The sequence below is a fragment of the Urtica dioica genome, chromosome 7 (assembly GCF_054948205.1).
Source record: "Urtica dioica subsp. dioica isolate 48M chromosome 7, U.dioica_male_clone48M_v1_H2, whole genome shotgun sequence".
NCBI classification, from domain to species: Eukaryota; Viridiplantae; Streptophyta; class Magnoliopsida; order Rosales; family Urticaceae; genus Urtica; species Urtica dioica.
Window position 1 is genome coordinate 35,919,157 of NC_142762.1, and position 25,153 is coordinate 35,944,309.

Consider the following 25,153-nt stretch of genomic DNA (forward strand, 5'->3'; position numbering starts at 1 on the left):
CTAAACCGTAATCTACTAAGCACACACAAAAGTCCCTATACGTTGTTGAGTAATAACATATCCATTTAGTTTGTCTCTAAGCTCGAGGATTTAACACTACAAAAGAGGAGATAATTATTGAGCTGACAAATGAGGATTCACATATGATTCCTCTAATCTTGACAACTGTGGTCGTAGATCTCGATCATATCCTAGTGCTAAGATTATGGGTCAACGTTGATATGCCCTCTAAAACTATATATTAACCATCACATTACAATAATATTAATGTTGGCATTGGTGCTCACAAGAAGAGTAGTAGTCATAACTTATATATATTTTATGTAATAAAGTCTTACGAGGACTCTTGCTTGTAATTGCTGAATAATTAATAAAGAGTTGAAACTTTCATTCATTCTTCCTTGTTTGTTTGAAGTTTTATGATAAACCTTAGTCTTTAGCCCTTAAACAAACCTAACAACAAATGAAGAGTCAAATATAGATTTGCATGAACAAACTCTTCATGGTTTTCTTAAAACAGTATATTCACAATCTAAGAATAAAGCGCTATTGATCTCAGTATGATTGTTAGGAGAATCTATGATGTCTGATTATGAGACATATAGAGTTGGAGACTCTATAGTTCTTCCTAGGTATCTTCTGAAGATACTGAATTGACCAGTGCACTTCTAGAGAGATTGTAAGAACAAACCATTTAACCTCTTCTGTCTCAGAGTCACTATGTATGAATTGCATCATGCTTACCTCAATCCCGAAATGAGACATGTCATTTCATAGCTTACGTACTCTCATTTTAGAAAGTCAGAGTTCTAGATTCACTATGTGATATAGACAAGACCTATTGGTGAAGTACTAAGTTATGAGGATATCATGAACAACTTTGTGAAGATCTCATAGATATGGAATTCATGTACAAGATTGCTGCAATGCAATGTATATCACCTCATGCTTTGTTCTTTGGAATGTGAATAAATGATCTGGCTAGTGTCCAAATTGAGTCATGACTCTTTTGGAAGAATCAATGTGACTTGTTAGCTCCTCGTCAATACATTGTTTCTAACTTATTCACAAGTGACAAAAGAGTTGAAGAAATAACAATTAGAAGGGTAAAATGGTAATTTTATAAAACTCATCTAGTTGATGATATTCATGAAAGGTAAACATAGATAATATTCAATGGATCCACTCATCACAATTGAGTAGAATTTTGAGTAGAAAACATATTCATTTGAACCGAGATATTTTCAGTGTAAACTATTTAGTGGAGTCAGTTGACATTAAGCTAGAACTTGGAAAAGGTTTGTGAACTTTTGTGTCCAAGCATGCTAGCTCAAGCTTTGTTAATTTGGATCCATGAGGTCACTACCACAAGTCATTAGAGTAGGATTTGTTAAACTAGTAGTTAAGTCAAAACAAGTTCAGGTGTTGAACCAGACGAATTTTACGAAAATTGTCTAAAGGGTAATTTTGTCCATTAGGACATAAGATGGTATGAATGTCAATAAATAAGTTTTTGACATTGTCATATGATGACAATGAAGTTGATTCACACGGCCATGCATGTCATATGTGCCTTGAGAATTAAATTTAATTTCATGGAATTTTATGTGAAAATTCCACATGAGATTATCTTATATTGTCATGAACAAATAAAGAAACATCTAGAAGCATGTTCTAGAAGCTCTAATTTCGTGCACCATCAAGAGAGAAAGAGAGTTTATTTTGTGCATTAATGTATGAAGATACTTGCCAAAAGAAAAAAGACGAAACAAATTTGTACCATGATAGCACAAAGTGGGCGGCCAACACGAGGAAAAAGGGAAACCTATTTCCCACCTTGGTATTTTGATAGGAATGAGAAATAAAGATTGTGCTCATGAATATTTGATATTCAATAGAAAAGAGGAAACTATTTCTTCAAGGCAATCTCTTCTTCTGTAAATACCACACCTCATTCCCAATGTTGAACACACAAGTTTTAGAGATTGAGAGCTTATCTATCTAACTTTGCCGCCCACCCCACCCCACCCCCACCTCTCTCTCTCTCTCTCTCTCTCTCTCTCTCTCTCTCTCTCTCTCTTCTTGCTCTTTTGTTTTGGCACCTAGGTCCGCATTACACCTAGCGTTTTGTTTTAGCTCTTTGGCTCAAAGTCAAGTTCTTGAGTCATAGTGTTTAAAAGTGCCCACACACTAAATCCTAACCAAACTCGAAAGACTCTAGTGGTAGAAACTATCGTGGTTACTAAGGTTCAAGAAGACACGAAGGAGATGATCTTAGTGGGGGAGCCGAGCGATTCAACCTTTCCAAAAGATTCTCTACGCTTAAGCTTCAATCAAGGTTGGTACCGAGTGAAAACTCATAATAGTTTTTAATTTGAAATTATACGCTCATGCACTTTGTCTAGGTAGTAAAATTGTTTTACTTGATTCTAAAGAAATTTTTATATTCCGCCGCTTGCTAGAAGCGATAATCTTTTCTTAATCCTAGATCTATTCCAACAATTAATAGAGAAATAATATGAGTCCCTCCCGACATGCTAATGTTTTCCACGACCAGCAAGTGAGAGAAATGCATATTGTGACCCAATTCTCTTGTTTCCTAGCAAACGACTCATCCTCGCTAATGTAAACGAGGCTCAGGAGAATTTTGGAGTAGCTTTTAAAAGTTTTTAAGAACGACTCGAAGAAATTCATGGCCCTCGATGGGGCTGAGAGTTAGCCACTGCTAATCATGATGCGGGGATGATTGCATCACCCAAGAGTTACCGGATTTTCTCTTCTTTTGAGCTTGGATCAACACTATTTACTTCCTCTTTGTGACTCCTCTACATCAAATAGCCTTTTTTTTTCTTCCACTTGCTAGCTTTTTCCACGTCATTTTTTAGCCAACCTAGAGTTAGAAGGAGCTGCCGATGGAGAAGAGCTGGCCAATCTCGGTAGAGACACTACCGATAATTTTTTGATGGACGGCGATATCATTAAGATGAATGAAGACTGGATTTGGGATGGGGCGTTCAAAATCAAACAAATTTTTGGCTTGGTTCTTACGACTTTTTTTCTTTTACATTGGGCCCAAACCTTGAGGCATGGCTTGATTTTGTATTTTCTAGACCTTCTAAGTAGAAAAATATAATGAATGGGCATGTTATGTGCAATGTATCAAAAATTTGGACTTTTGTCACCTTTTTGGATAAAAATACCCCTAATAATGATCCAGCGAATATCTTGAATAGCACTAAGTCGAATTTTTGTAGTCTTCTTCAGAGGATTCTCACATCAATTCAAATACAATGCTCGCATCTGCCATGGTCGTGTTCCGCCTCGAACTCAAGGTCCAAGGAATCTTTCAATAGCCACAACTCATGGCAGTGATGGAAAATGAGTGGATTTGGATCCGAAGACTCGTGTATCAAAACTCTTAGTCCTTAAAATCTTATTCATCATGACTCTTTTTTTTCCTTCTTCAAATAAGGAGTGTTTAGTTAAAGTGCCAAAGTTCAATGGCCAAAACACTTTTCTTAACAAAGTGATCAATCACTGAAGTGAAAACATAAATTTTCCTAGAACTTTTTTTTTTAATTTTTTTTTATTTTTTTATTTTTATATAAAAGCTTCCTTTGCAGTCCAGAAAGAAACTCCAAAAGAGATCCGTTAAAATATTTGTAGTGATTAGTTTCCAAAAAAAACATTTTCCCCACGAATTCATGGTGAACCCTACTACCGACAATCAAGGCTTTGGCTAGCGTTGCAGTCTCAGCAAATCCACTTAGAGTAACTTTACTGGTTGTCCAAAAAGACTTGCTAGTAAATAACATAAAATTGAAGCAAGTAGCTCCACCATTGTTTCGCATTTAATTCATTTTCTTTGTGGAGCAAATTGGCTCTATAGAGCTAACTAGCTCTAAAAAAACTAGTGGGGCTTATGGAAAGTTGTCGGATTGTTATTGGATGATACTGATATGTGAGACCTACTTAGATCATCTCCAACGAGGTAATTGGCAGAACAATCTTTTGACATATTTTTATTAATAAAATAACAATTCAAAAAAAATTATTTGCAAAATGACTTGTCAGACAAAAAAATAAAAAAAATAAAGAAAATAAAATTCATTTTAATAGAATCTATTCACTTAATCAGAGGAGGATAAATTGATGAGGAGAGAGAAAGAGACCTTCTCTCTCGAACTCAACGGGTCCCATACATAACTTTCCTCCCCTTTGTCCACATTTTTTTACTCCTCTTGTTTCGCTTCCCGCCTCATTCAAAGAGGACGTTTTTTTGTTTTGTTTTTCAGGTCTCGGAGCTCGACCTCACTGGAGTTTTCTTGGCATTTGAAAAGTTTAAAAATTGGGTTTTGAAAGAGTGAAAATGAATGGAGGAAAGGTCACATTTTTACAAAGGTAATGCTTCAAGATCTTGTTAAAGTTTAAAAGTTTTATTTTACATATATAAGCAACATTTTCATTTAAAAAAAAAAAGAATTTCATTAGAGCTTCCATTGTTGTTGCAGTCAGGAACAACCACAAATACACAAAACAACTAACTCGTGTTATTTTTGGTTTTTCTCGGTTGTTCTATTTATTATTTGTAATTTGAATGATAATATGATTTTCCAAGATGATTGTTTATATAAATACACTCATTATTAAGCTAAATACCTTAATAACATTTCTGGTCAAATACTTAAGTGGAACAACTGTTATTGGACATGAACAACTAATTTTGTGCACGAGCATCTTTATGGGTTCATGGTGGTTGTTCTTTGTTGTTTTTTCATTGTAGGTTTATAGCTGAAAGTATTTTTTTCTTACATATGAAATAAGTTTCAAAATGTACTTTTGTTATGTAAATAGTTTGTAGTTTTTAGAGGAGAAGTTGATGTATAATTATTATAACTTTGCTTTACAATACTTAGAGATCAACCATAATTATTAAAAAAAATTATTTTACAATCTTTTACAGATATGAGTTGCATTTACGTTCACATAGATAGTGATGGAAAATGGGAGAATATTGATGGTGGCTCTTGGAAATGGATTGGAGTTGGTGTGGCCAAAGGATTTGCAATTGAAAGAAGCGCCAAGTTTTCAAAATTGGTGGATACAATTTATGAAAGAACAAACGTTGACCGAGAAAAAGTCACTATTGAAATAACACACAAACCCCCTAGCCACATATTTGGAGACTTCGTTGCGCCGGTTTTTATTTCAAATGATGCGGATATTAAAGATTTGATGCTCTTGTATCGAGACAAAGAAGGAATGATTCTTTATGTCATGCATATAGAAACTAATGGAAATGAAATAGTATGGTCAATGGTGATAAAGATTCGAGCAATGGTGATGGTGATCCGAATGAAGCATATGATGATTATTTTGATTGTCAAATTGTTAGAGATGGCCTTGCGGTTGAAAATGATCATTTGAATTTGTCTCATTCCGATAAGCAACTATGTTATATATTTTTGTTTACTTCCAAAATAACATATATAGCTACTATTTTTTATGATTATGATTATGTTTATTATTGTGTGTCAGGTATGGATAATGATGCCATAATGGGAGACAATGATGCTATCAAGGAAGATCGCGATGAGGCGAACAAAGAAGATAATTTGGGTGGAGATGATCATATACTTGATGGAGCTGAAAATATTTCGCAAGAATGTGACGACGTACGTGAAACGGTTTATGATGGTCCTAGATGAGGTTGTGCATTCGATGAACCTGGAATTGATTCACTCACAACTCTTCAGACTAAGAGTCATGATAGGTCTAGTGTAAAAGTTGGTGATTCTTTTCTCAACAAAGTAGATTTTAGTCTCAAAGTGAACCTCATAGTCATCAGAGGAAAGTTCGAAATGTAAGTGGTCAAGTCAACAAAATCTTTGAAAGAAATAGTGTGTATTAATGCAAGTTGCAAGTAGAGGTTGTGCGCGACAAAGGAGCTAGGCTCAAACACATTTATTGTACGAAAATATAATGGGTTCCACACATGTTCGCTAGAATACAGATCCATTTGTCACAGGCAAGCTTCGAGTCGTGTCATTGGTGCTCGCATGGAAGGACACTACAATGACTGCAACAAGCTTTCGGAGCCAAAAGTTCTTATGGGATTCATGTGAAGCGAACTTGAGGTTAACGTAAGTTATTGGAAGGCTTGGAAGGGAAGACAATTTGCCAAGGACTTAATTAGAGGCATGCGATAACACAGTTTTGCGATTCTCCCGTCATATTGCCACATGCTTAAGCAAGTTAATAAAGGAACGATCCCATGCATTAAAGTTGATTCATGTAGCAGGTTTAAGTTTTTTTTTATGGCTTTAGGAGCAGCCATTCGGGGATTTCAAAACATGAGCAAAGTTGTTTTAATCGATGCGGCGTGGATAAAAAATAAATACAAAGGGATATTATTGGTTGCCACTACAGAAGACACTGAAAGTCACAGCTACCAAATCGCTTGGTGTGTGGGAATGAATACGGAGAATATCGATTCTTGGTCTTGGTTCTTGGAGAAGCTACAAGAGGTGATACCAGATAGTCCAAAATTATGCTTTATTTCTGATAGGGTTCAGAGTATTACGAATGGGTTGTCTTGAATTTTCCAATGGCTCATCACGGGGCTTGCTACTTCCACATTATGCTCAACATAAAAAGCTCTTTAGGAGTTCAACATCAATTGACTTATTCAAGAAAGCTGCTTTGGCATACCGTATAGATGAGTTTTGGGAGCATTTTAATGTTATGCGCGAAAGACATCCTAAGTTGCTGAATATCTTGAAGATGATGTGAAGTTTCAAAAGTGGTCTAGAGCTCACTTTACCGGAAATAGGTATGAAGTTGTGAATACTAACATTGTTGAGACCTTGAATAGTCTGTTGGAGGATGCAAGAAAGTACCCAATAACTTCGTTGATCGATTTTATTGTAAAAAAGATGGGGGACTGGTTTTTCAAACGTCGACGAGAAGCAGAAGCCGTAACTACATCAATCATACCAACAATTGACAAAAAACTCAGAGCAAGATTCGATTTGGCTAGCTCATTGTCTGCATACCAGCTGAATGAAGAAGAATATGTGATGAATGGTGATGTTTTCATTTCGAATGTGAACTTGAGAATACAAAGTTGTATTTGTCGAGTCTTTGATCTTGAAAAGATTCCTTGCATTCATGCCATAGCGGCCGCATGACTTCAAAACCCGGATGAAACTGGAGCATATGTGTATAACCTTTGCTCCAAATACTACAACTCAGAATATAGAATGTTGACATATGCTGAAAATATTTACAATGTTCTTTCGGAGTATCAATGAATCAATATCCCGGAGGAAGTTAAAGATATACAAGTTTTGGAGCCGGAGGTGAAAAAAGTCAAAGGAAGACCAAGATTATCTCGATTTCCATCTCAAGGTGAGTTTATATCAAGAAAGAAAAAAATACAACTACACGGTATGCAAGAAAGTAGGACACAATTCAAGAAATTGCTCAAATCGTCCACAACAATCTCATGTAGGAACCGACGACAACGTACGTTGACAATTTGAGTTTACCTTTTGTTCTATATAAATATTTGAATTGTTCCTTTTGATTATGAATATTCTGAATTGTTCTCATTATTCTGAATTGTGCAAAGTTTTGGAACAACAATGGGTTGTTCTCAGTCTATTTTGCGGTTGTTCTCCATACTATTACAAATATTGAAGACATCTTAGTATATACATAATATTTTTTATGTCTTAATCATGGCGAAAGTCTTGGAACAACAAGGGGTTGTTCTCAGTCCATTTTGCAGTTGTTCCATCTTATTTGTGGTTGTTCTCCATACTATTACAAATATTGAAGACATCTTAGTGTATATGTTTGATATTATAACCTGAAATATCTACTACATACAATGACTTAAAGATACAATGACAATTAGTGATTCTAAAAATAATAACAAGTGACTTATATAACATAGATACCATTCAATGTAAATAAGTGGTTCCAAAAAAAGCTACAAGTGACTTATATAAAATAGATACCACATAGTGTACATAAGTGGTTCCAATAAGCTAAACAAACAATGTTTATAAAGATCAATCTAAGGAAATAATTACGTAGTTTGCACTGTTAGTAAAAATACGAGTAGCATAATTCTTGCGAATTTCCGAAATGTTCATGTCATTGAGTCTATCTTTGGCATGAACGTCGCATTGACCTGCAATATGCATCTCTAACGTCTTCAACATAAAAACTCCACAATCACCCATGTGAAAAACATTTGTTAGTCTTAACAAATAATGCTTACACTAAAAATTTATAAACTAAACTTACGTTTTTTCATTGACGGGAACATATGTTGGTTGAGGTTTCACAAGGTTCATAGTGTGAGGACATCCTTGAAATTTTTTATTTTTTCGAAGAAGAACGGAAAAGTATTCAAGTATTGGTTGAATCTCCTTCACTAGTTTATCATGGCTATTTTTCGGAGCGGAGTCGTAACACAAGACGTCCCATCCAATCACATCTATCACCAATAATATACAATGCGACCCAAATCAATTCCAAGGAACATAGAATACACGGGCCCCCGACCAATTCCGGCCTCTAATCGGTGTCTTTCCCGAGCAATATTCTAATAATTCCGTTGTTGGAGAAAGTTTTTCTTTATGCAACGCTTGTAGTGTTTGACTGAATACATCATCCAATATGCTTATGGAACCCGGCCCAACCCTTATTTTAATTGGTTTTGGGCCGACCCAACCCAGATTAAAGAAGGGTCGGGCCGGCCCAGTCCGAATTAAAGAAAGGTCGGGCCGGTCCCGTTTTTAAATTGTTCCTGGTTTGGGCCTTCGTTTTAGGCCCAAAATCTGAGCCCAGCCCGAAATCCTTGAGAAGCACATAACCGGCACGGCCCAAGCACATAACCGACACGGACCGGGCATGGCCCAGGCACAAGCCCATTTGAGGCCCAATTTTTTTTAATCTCTAAATATATGTATTATATAATATTATCTATAACAGTTACACTTGCTTAAAATAAAGTAAAAAAAAAAGTTTAATATTCTAGCTCCTGGTGTTTAATTCTCTAAATCGTTCATTTTCTATGTAATATTCTTTATATAAAATCAAGAGATTTATTTGTTACTGTTGTATATTTTTATTTCTCAAATTGAGAATTACGAGTTGGATCTAGCTTATTACTTCCATGGATTTTTTGAAGTATTTTGCAAAGGCACATAAGTATACCAGGTGTATAGTATCCAACAGCTCATCTTGCATTACATGAATTATTTAATATTTCAAACGCTTTTGCTAGTTATAGACAATACGATCTATTTAAACCAATTATTTTACCTATGAAATTTTTTTTACAAATTATTGGGAAGGGAAGGAGTACCGTTTTTATATGCCATTGCAACTTTATTAGATCCTAGATGTCAATTACTCAGTACTGATGGTTTAATAAAAGATATTGCAAAAAATTTGATTCATAATTCGAGACATCATTCGTCGTCATCATCTTCTCAAACATCATCTTCCAAACTTGTGAAATATTTGGAAAATGAATTTTACACAAAGAATATAGACGAATTGGATATTCTAGAATGGTGGAAAAAAAAAAACAAGGGAGTTTTCCAACATTGTCCTTAATTGCCCGAGACGTTCTTGACGACAGAAGATCAACAATGAATCCGGATATAGTAGAAGGCCTAATGTGTTTTAAAGGATTGAGAGGGGAGGTATATATCATTTATATTAAACTGAAGATATATATCTGATATTTCTAAAAATCGAATGGATAAATCTCGCATTTCGATTAAACACGAGGGACACTTCTGATATTTTCTCAATGAATGACTATGCTTGGGAATGAGAATGAAAGATTAAAACCGAGGCAATGTGAAGGTAAACTGTATAATCTTGCTTAATATCACAGAGTTACTTGGTAAGTATGAGACTGATTGTACAACAGAAATCGCATGGAACGTCACTGGAGTGAGAAGGCCGTGCCGCTTTTGGAAAGTAGATTGAAGGTGAAGGAGTATGAGCTGCTCAGAAAGAATTTCAGTTAAACGCTTTGGTTTCGGTATCCAAGAGCACATTGATTTGGGAATTAAGTAACCTAGACTCGACAAATTGCAGAAATTACACTAATCTCTTTGAGGTTTTTTTTTTCTTTTTTTTTTGGGGTCAAAATTACAACTTTTATTTATTATTTATTGGAATATGTAAAGTTTTTTTTTTGTTTATTCTAAAGTATAATAATGATTTCCAAATGTTGTTTAAAATTCTTGTTTATTTCATATTGCTTTATTATATAAATTTGAATTAGTTTATTCCACAGCGGAGTAGAATGACTTTCTCCGTTGCAGCGAACAAATTCCGCGTCGGGGCTGGAAGTTTTAAAAAAAATTAAGCAACTAACGTACACAACAGTGATAAAGTGTCGTCCAAAGATTCCCGCCGCGGAAGACATAATGTCTGTCGCGGCGGACAAACAGTTTTATAGCAATTACACAACACTTTTAAACTGTCGTGCAAACACTTTGTACGACAGTTTTGAAAACTACCGTACAAGCCAGTACGACTTGGGCTTGCATGAAAGAAAACAACTGTCGTGCAAGCCTTGCTTGATAGTTTTAAACTGTTGTGCTAGCCTAAATTTGTACTAGTGAAATGAACTACTCTACCATTTACTACATATTTTAATGAAAAATTAGATGAACTAAGTCACCGCAAACATTAAGATTTCTGTTTAGTTCAAAAATGGCCATAATTGATGATGTGGAAAAAATAATCTCTATTGCTTTTACGTAAATAACCTTCTATAACAAAATAGAGAAATATTATGTTAATAGCCGACATTTAATGTTGAAGCGTATACATCGCCAACATTTGTTATTCTCGTGTTATAAATGAATATTTTTTTTTTTTACTTTACATTTATGCTTTGCTCTCTTTCTTTCTTTTTTGGAAAATATTTAAACTTGTTCTTTTTTTTTTTTTCTTTTTGGAAGATTTTTATGCTTGCTATTATTATAATTTATTTGTCTTTACTTTAATAATCAGATCCACAGAGAAGCAGCGGAAGAAATGGAAATGAGCGCATCAACGTACGTCGTCACTGGGTCAAGACTTGTCGAAGTCGCTTTTCAGGGCGATCGAAGGGCCGGTGCCAACGTCGGAGATGAGGCGAAGGACAAATATATCTATTGTCGGAGTGGCCAACGTTGCATTAACGTCGGCGCTATGTCAAAACCTGTCGGAGTCATTCTTTAGGGAAATCGAAGGGATGGCCCCGGCGTCGGAGACGAAGCGGAGGACGAAGATATTTGTGGTCGGAGTGGGCAACGTTGGGATGGCCATAACCCATGCCATGTTGACTAAGAACTTGGTCGATGAGCTGGCCCTGGTGGACGCCAATGCCGACAAAGCACTGTGGCGAGATGTTGGACCTTCAACACGTCGCGGCGTTCCTGCCCCGCATCACCATCAAGGCCAGTGACTTAACTCTCTTCTGGAAATTTTGGTTTATATTGGTATATTTCATATGCAATATGGTAAATTTGGTTAATATTAGTTTGTTTATATGTTCTGGTAATTTGAGCGTGTTTGCTTGCTGAGAGGAAACTATCGGTCAATATGGTAAATAAACATAAAATGAATTAGAATAAAAAATGGGATAAGAAATGTTTCTATAAACTTTTAAACATTTTATTAATGAATACATGTAAACAAATCAAGTTATCAGAAGAAACTTACAGTAATTAGTAATAAAATGCGATCATATTTTTTTAAAACATAATTTATAAATATAATTATTGTATAATGTATGTTGAAAATACAAACAAAAAATAACTAAAAAAGATTGAAAAAACAATATGAAATAGCCAAATAGTATAACTAAAAATAGCATAAAAGATTGCTGATAAGTACAACAAAGCCGTTCATAACTGTATGAACAAATAAAACTCAACTTTGCAAAGCATATATGATAGGCAACATATAATAGTGGTACGGATTCAATACAGACTACTAACAATCTATGACAGTATAGCTAGTATAATAACTTTATGACTACTGGGAATTTTCTTGAGCTTGACTGCAACCTTTAATAACATGAATCTTCTTCAAAATGGATCGTGATGTATCATCGGGAATGTGGCCTTTCAAGATCATGTCTTTGAGAAGCTTGAGAGAGATGCCTATTCGTTCGACCTCTGTGTACCCTTTTACCAAAGTGTTATACGAAACAACATCGGGTACAATTCCCTTCGCTATCATCTGTTCAAAGATTTCCCGTGCCTTGTCCATTTCTGCTTCCTTACAATACCCCTTTATCAATATGCTGTACGAAACTTCGTTAGCTCTCACATTGTGTGAAATCATTTTGTCAAATAAGGTTCGAGCTCTTTCCATTAAACCATTATCAACATATCCGTTCAACAGGGAATTCATAGTTACCAAATCAGGTTTTATTTTCCTAATCAGCATATGATCAAAGATTTTCTTGGCCTCTTCGAATAGACCGGAACAACACAATCCATCAAACAGCGATGTATAGGTGATGACATCAGGCCTTAGACCTCGCTGACTCATCAAATCAAACATAGATATTGCTTCATCCATTCTTCCCGCCTTGGAATGGGCATCCACTAAAATACTAAACGTTATAACATCTGGATAAATACCTTTGTTCGACATTCTTTCCAACAAGGCTGTGGTTTCCTTCCAATGTCCCGAATGACACAAGCCATAGATCACCGAGTTGTAGGTGACAATCGTAGGCTTTATGCCTCGGCTAATCATTTCTTCCATGTGACCGAGCGCCTCTTTACTTTTTCCGCTTTTGCAGAGACCATCCAAGAAAACATTGTATGTGACAATATCTGGGGAAATTCCGCTACTAATCATGCCTTCCAGGAATCGAGTCGCTTCATCAAATCGACCGCACTTGCACATCGCAGAAATTAGAGAGTTGAATGTCACAACACTAGGCTTGATTCTGTCTTTAGTCATTAGGTTAAATACTGAAATAGCTTCCTCAATTTTCACCTCCTTGCAAAGTGAATCGATTAGTATGTTATAAGTTTGAAGATCCGGTGAAATCCCACCACCGACCATCTCCGACAAGAACTTCTTGGCTTCTTGTCGACGACCGACCTTGCATAGCTCGTGAATCAGAGTATTATAACAAACGGCGTTTGGTGGAAGACCAGAATCGATCATGTCTCGGAACAAGCCTAACGCGTCGTCAATGAAGTTCTCTTTGCAGAGGCCATCAATGAGCACGGCGAAACAGTACACATTAGGCTTAACCCCACCGTTTCCGAGCATTTTCTCGAACAGTTGGTGTGCATTTCGTGCCTCTCCGGCCTTACAAAGGCCATCTAGCAGAGTGCTCAGTGTGTGACAATCGTATCGTATGCCGGTTTTAAGCATCGTTGCGAAAACACACAGACCCGATTTCGCATTGTTAGAACGACAAAAGCACTTGATGATAATGGTGAGCGTAACGACATTGGGATGAAAATGGGAAGAGCGAAACCTGAGGAGATGCGAGTACATCGAGACCACAGTGGAGAACTGATTCATCTTCGACAATGACCCAAACAGTCGATTGAAGCTCCGAACTGAGGGAATGGGTCTCATATTCACCATGGAATTGAAGAAACCCAGAGCCTCAGTCACTGAGATGTCTCTGGATTCGCATCGGGTTCGGATCGTATTCTCCAAATCGGCAACAAAATCGCGAGCGCAAGAAGTAGAGAAACGAACTACGAGACTCGAATAGAGAGGAAGAAGGAAGGGAGTTTTGCTCATCAGATACATGGTCTTCATGCACGATTAATGGAGCCCTAAACATGTAAAGATTTGGGAAGAAACAACGAATGTCTCAGGATTTTTTAATTTTTTTTTGAATAAATATCATTTTTGCAAGTTTGCCACTTTTTTCAAGTTAATCTTCGAACTCTCAAAACGATTTTTTTAATGCTCTAACTTTGTTTTTTAACCGTTTTAGTCCTTCCGTCAAAATTTCCGTCAAAAATTCTGTTAAATTAATTATTGCTTCGGTTTTTATGAGTAGAGAAAATCTCCTCTTCTTCCTTAAACCTCACTGAAACCCTAAATCCTCACCAATCATAACTCAAATGCCACTCTTCAATCCGAAATCTTTCATTTTCTTTAGAGAAACAATAAAAACAACGTCCATTTCTCAACGGAGCTTCTCTTCCTCACCCGCCATCTCCACCGCCTCGAAGAAGCTTCCCAAGTTCCGATGCATTAACATAATCAGACGCGCCTACGAAGCCACAGCTCTCGCCGAAGCCGAGAAAGCCCTTCGAGAGTACCTCCACGCCACGAAGTCCGTTCCTTTCGTCTTCGCCGAGCTCATCGCCACAAACTCCCTCTTCTCCCTCGCCACACTCTTCCCCAAGATCCGATTCTCCACCAAGACTTTCCCGGCCAACTTCCGGCAGATTCTCAAGTACGAGCCCATTAACGAATTCGAGTTTTTCTTCGAGAGCATCGGCGTCGACCAAGCCGAGGTGCATCGATTTTTGCCCCCGAAAACGTTCTTCTTCTCGCAGGACAGTACGGCTCTCGACGCCGCCATAGAGCTTTCCCGGTTCGGCTTCCCGTGGACGATGCTCAGTAAGCTCTGCTCCGGCGACATGGCTGTCCTTCGCAAGTCTCCGGCGGAACTCTCGGAGAGGCTCTGGTCGATGAGAGAGAGGTATGGTCTCGATAAACTCGCCTTGGTCGGAATTATCCTAGCTTTTCCTCGTCTGTTGGCCGTAAAAGGCGAGTCTCACGGAGATTCTGACGAGCTCTTCCAGTGCTTGAAGAGAGTTTTCATCGGTTCTTGGTGCAGAGAGTTGTGTCGAGGGAAACGTGGATGTTTGGTATGATCTTTGTTGCAAAGTCAGGTTCTTTTGGGATTTTGGTTGCGACAAGACAAGTGTTGTGGATTTGATGATCGATAACATCGGTGTTTATCTTAATTTCACCATTAAAGATATGTCGCAAAAGCTCGAGCTCTTCAGAAGATTTGAAGTTGGAGACGATAAAGATATTGCCATGTTCATTATTCAAAGACCGGAGCTTTTAGATCTCGATCTAGATACCCAGATGGTATCGGTGCTCGGTCTTCTAGAACATTTTGGGTTGGAGAGACACGAAATACAGTCCGTGGCCCAAAAGTACAGCCATGTCCTGGGTTGGAGAGACACGAAATACAGTCCGTGACGAGAGAGAGAGAGAGAGAGAGAGAGAGAGAGAGAGATTTTTTGTTTTTATTATTTTTAACAATTTATGTTTATTTTTAATTCACTCTTTATAAATATTAATTGCGTTTGACTCATTTAACAGAAATTTTGACGGAAATTTTGACGGAAGGACTAAAACAGTTAAAAAACAAAGTTAGAGCATTAAAAAAATCGTTTTGAGAGTTCGAAGATTAACTTGAAAAAATGTGGCAAACTACAGGGGGCAAAAGTGATATTTATTCTTTTTTTTTTAGGGAATCTTTGGTTAACATTTCAAGGGAGAAGTATATATATATATATATATATATATATATATATATATGTATATATATTTTATTTGCTGGAAATTCACTACTCTAAAACGTCCTTAATTTGTACCTTAGTAAGTCATTTGGGAAATATGTATAGGCAGTGTAGCAAAATAGCCAGTTTAAAATTATCGATTTTGTTTTTAGTCTATGTTTCATAACTTTTAAGGAAATAGCCAACGTGCTTAGGTGTCAATAATTAATAGACTAATTTGCCTTTTTACTCAATCAAATGGAAATAATGAATATAATTATATTAAATAATAGGCAATAACGATATAAAATAACAGACAATTTCAAAATTGTTATACGTAGCCTTTAACCTCTAACAAATCTCAACAAAATATTTTATCAAAGATATCATTAATCACGCGGCGCGTTAATCTAGAACGGCTTCACCAAGACTGACGTTACTGTGTAAGAACCTGTCAGCACAGATAATAAACGTAAATTACTGGAAATTATCTCATTCTCCACATTTAAGTAATTTGAATGGAAATAAATAATCTGTACCTCTACATTTTTCCAAAAACTGACATTCGAAAATCTTCACTGTTAAAAAAAAAAAAATCAACAGTGAGAGTCGGGCCACCTATAACCAAGCTCCGATCGTCTCTCCCGCCAACCACCACCGTGAGGCTCGTCGCGACCCCGTCTCCAAGCTCTCCCTCCCCTACGCTCTCGTCAACCGCCTCATGTGGGCGTTGATCTGGCTCCGACGAGCATTCGTCGACCTCCTCCGCTGCCTCCGGCCGATCTGCGTCATCGGCGACAACTTCTTCGGCTGGACTGCCCCCTTGGCCCGCGACCTCGGCGTCTTCCTCGTCATCTTGGTATGTTGAAGGTTTAAAAAAAAAACCCAGATCTGATTTTGTGGAGAGAGAGAGAGAGAGAGAGAGAGAGAGAGAGAGAACGTGGTTAAAAAAAAACCCAGATCTGATTTTGTGGAGAGAGAGAGAGAGAGAGAGAGAGAGAGAGAGAGAGAGAGAACGTGGATTCTAATATCTGGTAACTACCTTCTACAAAATAGGAATTTAACATGCACAAAAAAAGGAAAAAAAAAACGTGATTTTAAAAAACTGCTTTAATTATTGAATGACAAAAAAGTAAAAAATATTTTGTCATCTAATACGTTTGACTATTTCCCTAAAAAACTCGAAACATAGGCTAAATCACAAACCTAATGTTATAGGTGGCCTAGTTACTTAGAAAACTCAATATGTATTGACCGTATACAGTAAAACATTTATTTCAGGGTAACTTCATTAGGTTGTATTTTACTTATTAGTTAATTCATATTTACTACGTAATGTTAGATTTTAGATAATAGTTTTTTCATCGAATCAACCAGACTTGCACATCACAACAATTAGAGAAGTGAAAGTCACAACATCACGTTTGATGCCATTTATAGTCACGAGGTTAAACATTGTAATTCCTCAAGTTTAACTTCCTTGCAAAGTGAATTGATTAGAATGTTACAAATTGAAAGATCCAGTGAAGTACACGTCAGGCTTAATCTCCTCTTTGTCGATCATTTTCTCGAACAGTTGGAGTGCGTTCCGAGTTTCTCAGGCCTTACAGAGGCCATCGAGCAGAGTGCTCAGCGTGTGCAAATCATACAGAATTTCGCTTATAAGCATTGTTGCCAAAGCACACAGACCCTATTTCACATTGTTGGACCGACACAAGCACTTGATGATTATGTTGAGCGTAACAACATTGGGATGAAAATGGGAAGAACAAAACCTCGTGAGATGCGAGTACAGAGACAATACGTGATTGAAGCTCAAAATTGAGGGCATGGGTCTCATATCCACCATCGTATTGAAGAAACTCAGAGCCTAGGTCACTGAGAAGTCCCTCGATTTGCATCGATTTTGGACCATTTTCTCAAAATCAGCATCAGAACTGCAAGCATAACTACAGTAACGAAATCTGGTTCTGTGAATCGAATAGAGAGAAAGGAGAAAGTGATAACCTGGATGTAGTTTGGTCATCTGAATACGAGTTTGGATATTCCCTTTGAATCAAGAACTGAACTTTAGGTCATGAATCAAGAACCAAAAATCGGTCAAACCGATCCGGAACAGAAATTCGGTGTCACGTCATCAAACCGAAAATTCAGTTCGGTTTCTCCGGCGACCTCCTTTGGACTCTCGTCGACCCCGTTTTCTTTCGCCGGCTATGGCTCGAGCTCCGGCTTCGGATCGGGAAGCTTCTCGGTTCCTTTCTCGGCCTCGCTCGGAGGGTGTTCAAAGACCGCATCAACGAAAACATCCTCGCTCTCGTCTTTTTCATTGACGGGATGCCAACGCCGACAAGCACTGTGGCGAGATGCTGGACCTTCAACACGTCGCGGCGTTCCTGCCCTGCATCACCATCAAGGCCAGTGACTTAACTTTCTTCTGGAAATTTTGGTTTATATTGGTATATTTCATATGCAATATGGTAAATTTGGTTAATATTAGTTTATTTATATGTTCTGGTAATTTGAGCGTGTTTGCTTGCTGAGAGGAAACTATCGGTCACTATTAAGAAAAGAGATTGTGCCTTTAATGACCTTTTTTTTTATGCGGCCATTAAATGCTGGCAATTGGCCAAAATTATGAAAAATTCTGAGATGCTTGATGAAGAGTAGTTTAGATATTTTGTCCTCATTAATTTTTGTTAATGGTTATTTTGTAAAATTTAAATTTTTTTCTCTGTTTAGAAAAATTTAACTTTATTATTGACTAATTAGATACGAAGGCCTATGCTGTGACTATCTAGCCACTCTTAAGTTTAAGTTTGGCAAAATAGCCCAATTTTTTAAAATTGAAGTAAAATAGCAAAAAAATAAAAAAAAAAAAAAAAAAACCCCAAAAAACCTTCATTTAAGGAGAATCCTACTTTTGCATCTACGTCTGATACCCCAACAGATGACTTTGAAGATGAATCCCCACTGGACGTACATTCCTCGACATCGTCCGTTTTGAGGACTTGGATCTTCCAAGTTCTGCCTCTTGGACTCCATAAGTGGATGATAACTTCTCTGGTTCCAAACATTTGTCAGACTCTGCCAGAAGCTTATGATCTCGGAGAATCCTCCTTGCTTGAAGCTTTTTTTAGGGTTCCGATTCAAATAGGAGGTGTCCATGGAGAGTCAAGCCTCGTCCGGAGATTTGTCGGCGCTGCTCGAATCTTCCGGCGAGAGCGACGGTCAGTGGTGGTGGTGATTCAATGATGGATCGACTTAGGGTTTGATTAAGATCGGATTTGATAGACAAATTTGAGTACGAGAAGAGCGGCTTGTAAGGCTCCGATTGACGATCGGAAGGTGGTTTCACCGTCGATCGTCATCACCACCATCTTCTTCTACTTCATCTTCTTCTTCTTTTTGTTTATCGAACAATAGTTAATTTTTTTTAAAGTGGGATTATATTTTTTGGCATCTTCTTCTATTTCTTCTTTTGGTTTATCGAACAGTGGATAAAATTTTTTTACATCATTTTCGTCTTTTTTTCTTCCTCTTATTTATCGAATAGTGGATTAAATTTTTGGAAAGTAGGATTAAAGTTTTTGACATCTTCTTCTTTTTCTTCTTCTAGTTTATCAAAGAGTGGATTAATACGATTAAAAAAAAAAAAGAGTGGATTAATACAGAAGTGTACCGGATTAAAATTTTGAAAGCTTAGATTAATTATAGTGAAAATAATTAAGGGTATATTAGTTCTTTTACATTATAAGTGGCTAAAATGTGTCAACTTGTGAAATCTTAGCCATTTTAATAAACACTAAGTTTGAAATGGCTAGTTCATACATAAAATCCTTTAATTATTATTAATAAAGTATCATAAGAAATAGGTTTTGAAACGTTTTTTTTTTAAAAAAGTATACGAGAAGATACTACTACAGGTGTGACAAATTCAAATAAGTTAAAAAAATTATTTTTTAAATATATAAATTAGTAATAACTTTAACATTTAAAGCTAAATTGGTTTTAAGGACATAGCAAATGAAATTTTATGTTCATCGATAAAAATTATATTATTTTAAACATAAAGTGGAAAAAGGATTCTAATTAAAATAAACATAAAATAAATTAGAATAAAAAATGGGATAGGAAATGTTTCGATAAACTTTTAAACATTTTATTAATGAATACATGTAAACAAATCGAGTTATCAAAATAATGGTGTTTGAAGAAACTTACAGTAATTAGTAATAAAATGCGATCATATTTTTTTAAAACATAATTTATAAATATAATTATTGTATAATGTATGTTGAAAATACAAACAAAAAATAACTAAAAAAGATTGAAAAAACAATATGAAATAGCCAAATAGTATAACTAAAAATAGCATAAAAGATTGCTGATAAAGTACAACAAAGCCGTTCATAACTGTATGAACAAATAAAACTCAACTTTGCTAAGCATATATGATAGGCAACATATAATAGTGGTACGGATTCAATACAGACTACTAACAATCTATGACAATATAGCTAGTGTAATAACTTTATGACTACTGGGAATTTTCTTGAGCTTGACTGCAACCTTTAATAACATGAATCTTCTTCAAAATGGATCGTGATGTATCATCGGGAATGTGGCCTTTCAAGATCATGTCTTTGAGAAGCTTGAGAGAGATGCCTATTCGTTCGACCTCTGTGTACCCTTTTACCAAAGTGTTATACGAAACAACATCGGGTACAATTCCCTGCGCTATCATCTGTTCAAAGATTTCCCGTGCCTTGTCCATTTCTTCTTCCTTACAATACCCCTTTATCAATATGGTGTACGAAACTTCATTAGCTCTCACATTGTGTGAAATCATTTTGTCAAATAAGGTTCGAGCTCTTTCCATTAAACCATTATCCACATATCCGTTCAAAAGGGAATTCATAGTTACCAAATCAGGTTTTATTTTCCTAATCAGCATATGATCAAAGATTTTCTTGGCCTCTTCGAATAGACCGGAACAACACAATCCATCAAACAGAGATGCATAGGTGACGACGTTAGGCCTTAGACCTCGCTGACTCATCAAATCAAACATAGATATTGCTTCATCCATTCTTCCCGCCTTTGAATGGGCATCCACTAAAATACTAAACGTTATAACATCTGGATAAATACCTTCGTTCGACATTCTTTCCAACAAGGCTGTGGTTTCCTTCCAATGTCCCGAACGACACAAGCCATAGATCACCGAGTTGTAGGTGACAATCGTAGGCTTTATGCCTCGGCTAATCATTTCTTCCATGTGACCGAGCGCCTCTTTACTTTTTCCGCTTTTGCAGAGACCATCCAAGAAAACATTGTATGTGACAATATCTGGGGAAGTTCCGCTACTAATCATGCCTTCCAGGAATCGAGTCGCTTCATCAAATCGACCGCACTTGCACATCGCAGAAATTAGAGAGTTGAATGTCACAACACTAGGCTTGATTCCTTCGTTAGCCATTAGGTTAAATACTGAAATAGCTTCCTCAATTTTCACCTCCTTGCAAAGTGAATCGATTAGTATGTTATAAGTTTGAAGATCCGGTGAAATCCCACCACCGACCATCTCCGACAAGAACTTCTTGGCTTCTTGTCGACGACCGACCTTGCATAGCTCGTGAATCAGAGTATTATAACAAACGGCGTCTGGTGGAAGACCAGAATCGATCATGTCTCGGAACAAGCCTAACGCGTCGTCAATGAAGTTCTCTTTGCAGAGGCCATCAATGAGCACGGCGAAACAGTAGACATTAGGCTTAACCCCACCGTTTCCGAGCATTTTCTCGAACAGTTGGTGTGCATTCCGTGCCTCTCCGGCCTTACAAAGGCCATCTAGCAGAGTGCTCAGTGTGTGACAATCGTATCGTATGCCGGTTTTAAGCATCGTTGCGAAAACACACAGACCCGATTTCGCATTGTTAGACCGACACAAGCACTTGATGATAATGGTGAGCGTAACGACATTGGGATGAAAATGGGAAGAGCGAAACCTGAGGAGATGCGAGTACATCGAGACCACAGTGGAGAACTGATTCATCTTCGACATTGACCCAAACAGTCGATTGAAGCTCCGAACTGAGGGAATGGGTCTCATGTCCACCATGGAATTGAAGAAACCCAGAGCCTCAGTCACTGAGATGTCTCTGGATTCGCATCGGATTCGGATCGTATTCTCCAAATCGGCAACAAAATCACGAGCGCAAGGAGTAGAGAAACGAACTACGAGACTCGAATAGAGAGGAAGGAGGAAGGGAGTTTTGCTCATCAGATACATAAATAATTTAGATGTGAAATTTTATGCTATCAACGATGAAAAATAAGTGCAAAATTTTAGTCCTTTTTACGGAAAAAAAAAAAAAAAAAAAAAACTGCAAAAGTTTATACGCCAATTCTACATGAACGGATGTCTAAAGTGTACATCAGATGTTGATTTCACGTGCACACATGAAGTGATGGATCTAGAAAAGCTTACCCGGGGAGCAAATTTGAAAAAAAAAATCAAGGGGATTAATTTGAAAAAAATAATCTCAAGTGGGGCTAATTTGTAAACTTTTAGGATAATTTTTTAATTTTTTTTAAAAATGGACTAAAAATGTAAAATAAATAAATAAATAAATAAATTGAGGGGGTCACGTATCCCCCTGAGCCCTATGTAAATCCGTCACTAGACACACATCTTTGTTGATGAAAAGAAAAAAGGAATAGGCCACAAGGAATAAACATGTAAAGATTTGGGAAGAAACAACGAATGTCTCAGGATTTTTTTTTTTTTTTTTTAGGGAATTTTTGGTAGTTCACTTAAACTGTTTTTATTTTCTGTTTTTGTTTTCATATAGTTGTAGTCTAAATTTTTTTTGCAGTTGTTTTCAAATAACTGATTGATAAGGATTTCAGTTTTTTTTTTATTCAGTTTTTAGTAATTGTAGTGTAATAATTCACATAAGAATTAGACGTCGAGGTATATACTAATTGAAAGTCTTTGCTGCAAATATAATGGTCGTACCTTTAGTAATAATGATTGTTCACAAGTTCATCGGAACACACCGTTTGTCTTTGTAGTCAATACAACAAATATCAAATTTTGATACCTAATGTTGACTAAAATTAGTGAAAACTCATGACTAAAATGGAGTTCCGATTGTTTAAAATTTGCCATAACTGTAAAACTTAAGTCTTCCAGGGAACGAAAACAAATTCGATAATCAAAAGTGAGGAAAATGAAATGATGTTGATAGGAGAGAAGAAAATGTCAAGAGGATATATTAAAAAAAAAGTTAAAAAAGTTGAGTGAAAAAATTAGAAAACACCTAAAAACTGTTTTATGATTTTCTTTATTAAAACAGAAAACAGTTTGAAATTTTTTTGAGTTGTATTATGAGAATGATCAAACAAACAGTCAATTCAGTTTTTTCAAAAAACTGTTCACGTTAGAAAAGTAAAAATCAGTTTTCAAATGAAGAAACAAACAGAGTTTTACTTTTCAATATATTGAAGGAAAAATGATATATTTGGCCTATCAACTTTGTCACGAGTAACAAGTTAGTCCCTGAACAAAAAAATATGCAGTTTTACCTATTCGTCATTGTAATTGTATCATATTTGGTCCTTATGTTACTTATATCGCCAAAATAAACGAGATTCGATCGTGTGTTTATCATGTGTTGAAAAGCAATGCTATATTGGTTATAAAGGTAGAGATTAATTCGAGAGATACCTATTTCGAGATAGATTAGTTACTTACCGATGGTGGCGACAACGGCTTCATAAAAGTCAAACTGCCTCAGAAACACTGTCAAATAGATTCGAATTTTGCGAATTCACGTTATTACCGATATATTTTATTATTATTTCCAACATGATAGACACTCGATCGAATTTTGTTTATTTTGGGGATATAAGTAATATAAGGACCAAATATGATACAATTACAATAAAAAAGATGTTAAACTACACATTTTTTTTGTTCAGGGACTAATTTGTTACTGATGACAAAGTTGAGCGACCAAAAATATCATTTTTCCTATATTGAAAACTCGTAATGCGTTGAGAAATCCGTACCCTATTATACAATTTATCTTGGAGAATTACCATACATACTACAATTCATTTCTCTTAATCTAAGAAATAGTTTTCTTTATTTTAGCTAACAACTATTACATATATATATGATGTAATTTATATATATGATGTAATTTATTTTATAATATTAGAGTTTAAAGGTAATTTTTCAAATTTTTCTAGTTTTATCTAATGAAAATTAATGGTTTAAGTAGAGATGGTTCAAAGATTCATTTGGAAACTTCTTTTTCTATCTTTGAAATTTTACCCACTGCTTACAAAATTCCTTCTCCCTACCGATCATTGAATACTTTACAATATTAGAGAATGAAGCTTCTACACATGTAATTTTTTATTTATTCAAACCGTATTCTTTTCCTTCACTAAGTTTTTATCCCGTTTCACCGGGTTTTACTTAGAAAGGTTTTTAATGAAGGCGGTTAAGTATTATAATTCTTTTTATATTTATCAAATAAACTTTTTTTTGGGGGAATTTTGTTTTTTTTTTGTTACAATTTATCAATAATTTATATACAGAAGAAATACAAATCAATCTCAATCTCAAAATAGGTATTTGAGAAGCCAAAACAATTAAAAAACAAAGAGCCCAAAATAAGACCCTTACAAAAAAGCCCAAAACAGCTCAAACAGGCCCAAAATAAACCCCAAACAAGGCCCAAACCTAGCTCAAACCAAGCCAAGGACTAGGCCCGGCCCGTGACCCAAATGGCCTTGTGCCTGTGCCCGGGCTGGTCCTGATGGTTATCTACTTTGGGTTGGGTCGACCCGGGCCCCTTCATTATTTGGTCGGGTTGGGCCTAGGCTCGGGCCTGCTAAGGGCCTCATTTTTTGGGGCCAGGCCGGGCCGGCCCGACCCAATTGACAGCTTTAGTCCTGCTCATTCTTTTCATCGCTACCCTCACTAACATCATCTTGCACGACAATGTGCTCCCGCTCATCATTGTCACCCTCACGAAATTATGAACTCTTGCTTTCTCCACATCTAAAACACATATTTTTAGAAGATGCATATTTAGCCACCTCATCTTCTAGCGTCATCTTGATTAAGCTCAAAAACGATATCTCTTATCTATCAAGCATCTCTTGTATCCATGATTTTTGCTTATCAAATATCTGCTGGATCGAGGCATCTTGCTTATTAAACATTTTTTGTATCGCTCGTGGGAGTGTCGATGCCTCGAAAGTGGGGTGGTTGTGGACGATGAAGGTGTAGATCTTGATCTATATGCATCTATATCGATGTTAGGAGAGTCATTGCACATGATTACATCTCCCGTAAACAATGTTGTAATGTGATCAATAACATCATCTACATGGTCTTCTCGTCTCTTCATTCGATGATAGAACTCATCTTGGCTTTCGATGAGAGTAGGAACCACGATGGGCCTTGTGCCTATGCCCAGGCTGGTCTTGATGGTTATCTACTTTGGGTTGGGCCGACCCGGGCCCCTTCATTATTTGGCCGGGTTGGGCCTAGGACCGGGCCTGCTAAGGGCCTCATTTTTTTGGGCCGGGCC

General features: G+C 36.5%; 3 protein-coding genes and 1 long non-coding RNA gene across 4 annotated transcripts; 1 reads left to right on the forward strand and 3 right to left on the reverse strand.

Moving 5' to 3' along the window:
- Positions 1-11,828: 11,828 nt before the first annotated feature.
- Positions 11,829-13,897, reverse strand: LOC149391131 (uncharacterized). The gene has a single exon (XM_089620196.1). The coding sequence runs from the start codon at positions 13,825-13,827 to the stop codon at positions 12,064-12,066; it is 1,764 nt and encodes a 587-aa protein (XP_089476322.1). The 5' UTR covers positions 13,828-13,897; the 3' UTR covers positions 11,829-12,063.
- Positions 13,898-14,138: 241 nt separating this feature from the next.
- On the forward strand, positions 14,139-15,237 carry LOC149391132 (transcription termination factor MTEF18, mitochondrial-like). Its single transcript, XM_089619935.1, has 2 exons — positions 14,139-14,889; positions 15,008-15,237. Exons 1-2 carry the CDS (start codon positions 14,139-14,141, stop codon positions 15,235-15,237), a joined length of 981 nt encoding a protein of 326 aa, XP_089476061.1.
- Positions 15,238-15,844: 607 nt separating this feature from the next.
- On the reverse strand, positions 15,845-16,426 carry LOC149391133 (uncharacterized). Its single transcript, XR_016300173.1, has 2 exons — positions 16,079-16,426; positions 15,845-15,990 (listed from the first exon to the last, which is right to left on the reverse strand). It is a non-coding gene; the product is annotated as an uncharacterized LOC149391133 (long non-coding RNA).
- Positions 16,427-19,927: 3,501 nt separating this feature from the next.
- LOC149391134 (uncharacterized) lies at positions 19,928-21,825 on the reverse strand. The gene has a single exon (XM_089620197.1). The coding sequence runs from the start codon at positions 21,820-21,822 to the stop codon at positions 20,077-20,079; it is 1,746 nt and encodes a 581-aa protein (XP_089476323.1). The 5' UTR covers positions 21,823-21,825; the 3' UTR covers positions 19,928-20,076.
- Between the last annotated feature and the right edge of the window lie 3,328 nt (positions 21,826-25,153).

Bases quoted from the DNA above. Each gene is read 5' to 3' on its own strand.
- LOC149391131 (XM_089620196.1), bottom strand. From the start codon at position 13,827: ATGAAGACCATGTATCTGATGAGCAAAACTCCCTTCCTTCTTCCTCTC.
- LOC149391132 (XM_089619935.1), top strand. From the start codon at position 14,139: ATGCCACTCTTCAATCCGAAATCTTTCATTTTCTTTAGAGAAACAATA. The intron at 14,890-15,007 runs GTTTGGTATGAT...TCACCATTAAAG, and splicing joins GTGTCGAGGGAAACGTGGAT to ATATGTCGCAAAAGCTCGAG.
- LOC149391134 (XM_089620197.1), bottom strand. From the start codon at position 21,822: ATGAGCAAAACTCCCTTCCTCCTTCCTCTCTATTCGAGTCTCGTAGTT.